Source organism: Nicotiana attenuata, chromosome 2, assembly GCF_001879085.1.
Source record: "Nicotiana attenuata strain UT chromosome 2, NIATTr2, whole genome shotgun sequence".
NCBI lineage: Eukaryota > Viridiplantae > Streptophyta > Magnoliopsida > Solanales > Solanaceae > Nicotiana > Nicotiana attenuata.
The window spans coordinates 75,209,249-75,214,669 of NC_031990.1; the positions used below are offsets into that span (position 1 = coordinate 75,209,249).

Below are 5,421 nucleotides of genomic sequence, written 5' to 3' on the forward strand. Positions count from 1 at the left end.
ACTATTCATCTTCTTTTATTGTTTTATAACAAGTTATCGATTTTTTGAGATAACAAATAATCTCATTAAAAATAAAATAAATTTGACATTTAAATTATTCTTGAATAAATAAATTTATTTATTTTAGACGGACTAAAATGGAAGTGTGGCAAATAAATTGAAGGGAGAAAGTAATTTTTGATAGTAGGTAGCTAAAGCCATAAATTAGCATAAATAGTGAAGTTAGTTAGTCCACATTGGTGGGTAGGTAGTTTGCTTGTGCGTCACATGTGTCCGCTGTCCATACTCCATACATACAATACAACAACTACTTCCCGCTATTATATGATTCTATTTTCTGTATTTTTCTTTATAGTAACTATTTTTCAATTAGTCCAATATTTATAATTTCCAGCAGCCATCTCTGAAATCCCATTTCACAGAACTATAAATAGTGGCAGTTGAGACCCAAGATTTCAGCCTGTGTTGTAAGTTGTAAATCTTTAATACATAGCAAATATTCAACTTTTGGGTTCTCTTTTATAACGGTATAGATCCCAACTCTCGTTCTAATTTTCTTCATCACTGTAATTTTGTTAATTATTTTGGTTAATGGGATTTTGGATCTGTGCGCAGGTGAAAAGAAAACAAAAAATGGCCCGGAAGAAGATCAGAGAGTATGATTCCAAGAGATTGTTGAAAGAGCATTTCAAGAGGCTAGCTGGTTATGATTTGGCCATTAAATCTGCCCAGGTAAGGGAACAATGACATTTTAATTCAATTAACATTGGCTCACCTGAAATCTTTTTAATGTAGGAAACAATTTAGCTGTTAAAATTAGGCCAACTGACTCAAATCGTATTTTAGGATGCAGATTTGAGTCTGAATTAGAGAAATGTAGGATGTTTCTGTTTGTTCTGCATTTATTTGAAAATATTCGAGTTGCAGTCTAGTGGCTGTAACTCTGTCTTAGGTGCAGAATCTAATCCTGCCAAAAAAATTCCCCTTTTCTGTCACCTCTAGTGTTGAGATCTATCTTTGCCCATCGGGAGGAAATTCCTAGGTTGGTCCAATACATTCTGCCTAGTAAAAGAAAATGAGTCTAGCTCAGTAGCAGAGCCAAAATATCCACTAAGGGGTGTCAAAATTTAAAGAAGTAAACCACGAAGAAGTTAAGGGAATTCAATGCATAGTATATACACATCAAAAAAATTATTTTTACCTATTTAAACAGTGTATTTTTCCGAAAAAGGTGTGTTAGTTGACACCTCTTGGAGCTATGTAGCTCCGCACTGGTCTAGCTGATGATAGTGTAGGAACTAGGAAGAATGTTGGGACCACAGGCTCTGAGCCGGCTACTAAACTGAAGAATAATAGGACATGATTTTTAGCTGTAACTAAATTTCTAGAAGTGGTAGTTACTGTATATCAACCAGCAGGGATGGCTTAAAAAATTCGTCGCCCAAAGCGAAATTTCAATAAGATGCCTTAAACTTATTCAATGAAATTCACATGTATTTCTATTTAAGCTCATTCTTCTACGTTTTTTAGGTACAAAATGGAATCTTGGCAAATCGTATCTATTTACAGTTCATACGTATTTTTATTTACCATTCATTCTTACAGCCTATTCAAGCAAATCGTGTTAAAACCGAAAAATGAAATTGTCTTAAACGGACAAAGAAAATGAATCCATGTGAAGGTGGAAAAATAAAAACAAAAGGGAGATCATTGCATCAATTAGTGAGTGATAAAAACCTACTGTAATTTTCTCATTCAGTTGAACAACCTCAATCAAATTCCAAAACAAAAACGTAAAATTTGAAAGGATAATTGTACCAGTTATATATTCTTTTATCTAATAGTAGTAAAGATTTGGGCCTTTGATATCTTTTTTTTTTTTTTGGGGGGGGGGGGGGGGGGGGGGGCGTCGACTTAATCAATGGCCTTAGCCGCCCTTGTCAACCGGTGTGTTAAAACAAACATGTGTATCTTCTTGAAGTCTTTCATTGTGATCCTTTTGCCCGTCTTTAGGGACCTCAAAGCAATTAGCAAATAATGAGCTTATTCAGTCTATGTCCTGACTCCATACAACATTGTCTTAGATTTACTTTTTCGTGTGTGATGGGGGTAGGAGGACGAACCCACCAGAGGATTTCCTATTTCAGGTGAATAGGACTGGAGAAACACTCTTTCATGTTACTTTTGACTATTATGGATTGCATTACATTATTTATTTAAGAGATTATAAGTTGTTCCTCGCTGCAACATCATGATGTATGTATTTTTCCTTTCTATGGCGTAGGTTACAGAATCAACTGATCTGAATGAGCTTGTAGAGAAAGAGCCATGGCTTTCCTCAACAAAATTGGTGGTAAAGCCTGATATGTTATTTGGGAAGCGTGGAAAAAGCGGGCTAGTTGCCTTGAATCTTGATCTGGCTGAGGTCGCTTCTTTCGTGAAGGAACGTTTAGGCAAAGAGGTGATAAAAAATTTCCGTGACTTGTCTTCTGTTGTGATTTTGTTATAAGGAGAACATGTTATATACTTTATAAAACAAACATTATATATACTCGGACATTTTAGCACATATATATCTTATAATTTGATCCTATGTTTGCATGTATTTTCACATTAAAAGGTGGAGATGAGTGGATGCAAGGGGCCCATTACAACTTTCATTGTTGAGCCATTTGTACCCCACAATGAAGAGTTCTACCTTAACATTGTCTCAGAGAGACTTGGTTGTAGTGTTAGCTTTTCTGAATGTGGAGGAATAGATATCGAAGAGAACTGGGACAAGGTATGTGAAATGTGCCCCTTCTTTTTACAAGTCAACTGAAGATATGTTGAAGTTCAAATCAGTATTATATATTTTTATATTGATTTGACACGACAACTTTGTTAATCCAGGTTAAGACAATCTTTTTGCCAACGGGGACATCCTTTACATCAGAGATTTGTGCACCACTTGTTGCTACTCTACCACTTGAGGTAAATGTTCGAAAGAACCATAACCTAGGAAAAGTTTGCTCCTTGATTGACACCTGTTAAAATTGTAACTTCATTGTATGTTGGAGCATTGAGTTTTGTTCTTATTCTTCAAAAAAACATAGGAAAAAAACAGAGATTTATATTCTCCGTGTTCTTTTGCCATATTTGTTTCCGCAACGTATATCTGAAATCACTGATGTGAAATTGACTTTTATTGTACAGATCAAAGGAGTAATTGAGGAGTTCCTCAAAGTGGTTTATACTTTGTTTCAAGGTATGCCTAAATTTCGTTATCATATCATCTTAATAGCCTTTTGGATTTTCTTTAGCCTCCGAACATTTCCTTGTATCAGATCTGGACTTTACTTTCCTGGAGATGAATCCTTTCACGTTGGTCGAAGGAAAGCCTTATCCACTAGATATGAGGGGAGAGCTTGATGACACTGCTGCTTTTAAGAACTTCAAGAAGTAATGTGTTGCAATTTAGTCGCTGACATTTACTTGTTCTACTGTTTTCAGGAAACATTGAGTAAATGTAATGTACACATAATTAGCGTAACATTACATCTTTCGTTCTGCAGGTGGGGAAATATCGAATTTCCATTGCCATTTGGAAGAGTGATGAGTGCTACAGAGAGCTTTATTCATGGGCTAGATGAAAAGGTATATCTCGACTCTTTGGCATTTAATAAATAAAAAGTCGTGGGAAACAGAAGACTCAGAATTGTCACCCCTCTCCCACTCCCTGGATGTTGAAAAAGATGTATTAGTCTCTAACAACAACAACAAACCCAACTTAATCCCATACGTGGGGTCTGGGGAGGGATGTATTAGTCTCTATTTTTTGGAATAGTAAAGAGATGAATAAGGATCAAACTGCTGTTATATTCTCATCAATTAGTTTTTCTAGAGACTCTTTTCCGTACATGCTAAAGCGTTCAATCCATTTTTCTATTTCAGACAAGTGCATCTTTGAAGTTCACAGTCTTGAACCCCAAGGGGCGAATTTGGACAATGGTTGCTGGTGGAGGTGCCAGTGTCATCTATGCAGACACTGTATGTTTATCTCCTTCGACAAACTTATGCCGTTTGTATCTGGTTAAATTGACTCCCCTTCTGTTGCCTGCACAGCTCTAATACACGTGCTATATTACCTTCCCAGGTCGGTGATCTCGGATATGCTTCTGAGCTTGGGAACTACGCAGAATACAGCGGTGCTCCAAATGAAGAAGAGGTCTTGCAGTATGCCAGAGTTGTAATTGATGTAAGCATAAAGTATTTGCATAAATTTACAGGATCAGACATGCTTTAGAACCTAATACACAATCATGTGTTCACTCATTGTGGCATATTCTTAATTTATGCATCTATTATTAGGAGAAAGATACTCACTTGAATCCCAACTTTGCAGTGTGCAACTGCAGATCCTGACGGCCGTAAGAGAGCCCTTGTGATAGGTGGTGGAATAGCCAACTTCACTGATGTTGCTGCCACATTTAGTGGTATAATTCGAGCTTTGAAGGAGAAGGTATGAAATTAACCATTATAATTCATAGCTATCTTCAATACGACTTGCAGTTATTTGGACACTCCAAACTCGGCATTCATTCTTGTGACAGGAATCAAAACTTAAAGCTGCAAGAATGCACATATATGTGAGGAGAGGAGGTCCAAACTACCAAAAAGGTCTTGCCAAAATGCGGTCTCTTGGGGAAGAAATTGGCATCCCAATTGAGGTACGAATTAGCATCCTAGCCTAAAGAGATTTTCTTTTGAAATATCGTTGTTAATTTTTCCCGTCTGTCGTTGTAGGTATATGGACCTGAGGCAACCATGACTGGCATCTGCAAACAGGCTATTGAGTGCATCACTGCAGCTGCATAGAGCAACCAACTCTGTATTCTTCAAGCGTAATTGTTTTGGTTATTCTTTCTAGCTTTGTGTTAGCATGATGTTGTTTGCCAAAGATAAAAGAGATTGATTTGTATTTTTATGACATTTTACATAAACGAGCCATCAGCAATGGCTTCGTTTCAGATCAGTTCAGTATCTTTCTGCTGGCAGAAAATTGCTGCTACATAGCATGAGAAGCATAAAGAAATCCTACATATTAATATGAAACAGTTTTAACAAACTCCGCCTCCAATTTGAAACTATAGGCATTCTCCCCATCCTATCTGTACTATTAAATCTTCTAAATTCCTGTTTTACTCTCTAGGTTTTGAATATCTCTCTTTCTATTTTTTCAATACCGTGATATTTTTCTTTTAACTCTAATTATATATGTAATTGGACTCTTCTATATAACAAATTAAATTATATTTTGGAGTAAATAATTAAATAAATTGTAAAAAATATGTATATTTATTAACTTTGAATAATGAAAGAATTTCGAGAACAATATTTTCATACACATCGCTTGCACCAAACTCTAACAAGTTCCCGTCA

At 36.0% G+C, this 5,421-nt stretch overlaps 1 protein-coding gene across 2 annotated transcripts; it reads left to right on the plus strand.

Annotated features, from left to right (window-relative positions):
* Positions 306-5,107, plus strand: LOC109212879 (ATP-citrate synthase alpha chain protein 2). Of its 2 annotated transcripts, none has more exons than XM_019376588.1 (13): positions 306-467; positions 616-732; positions 2,285-2,461; positions 2,621-2,782; positions 2,893-2,973; positions 3,196-3,247; positions 3,327-3,441; positions 3,555-3,636; positions 3,934-4,029; positions 4,136-4,237; positions 4,385-4,501; positions 4,593-4,709; positions 4,786-5,107. In XM_019376588.1, exons 2-13 carry the CDS (start codon positions 634-636, stop codon positions 4,855-4,857), a joined length of 1,272 nt encoding a protein of 423 aa, XP_019232133.1. In that variant the 5' UTR covers positions 306-467; positions 616-633; the 3' UTR covers positions 4,858-5,107. The 2 variants fall into 2 exon arrangements, with proteins under 2 accessions (XP_019232133.1, XP_019232126.1); XM_019376581.1 differs by having other exon boundaries at positions 307-527.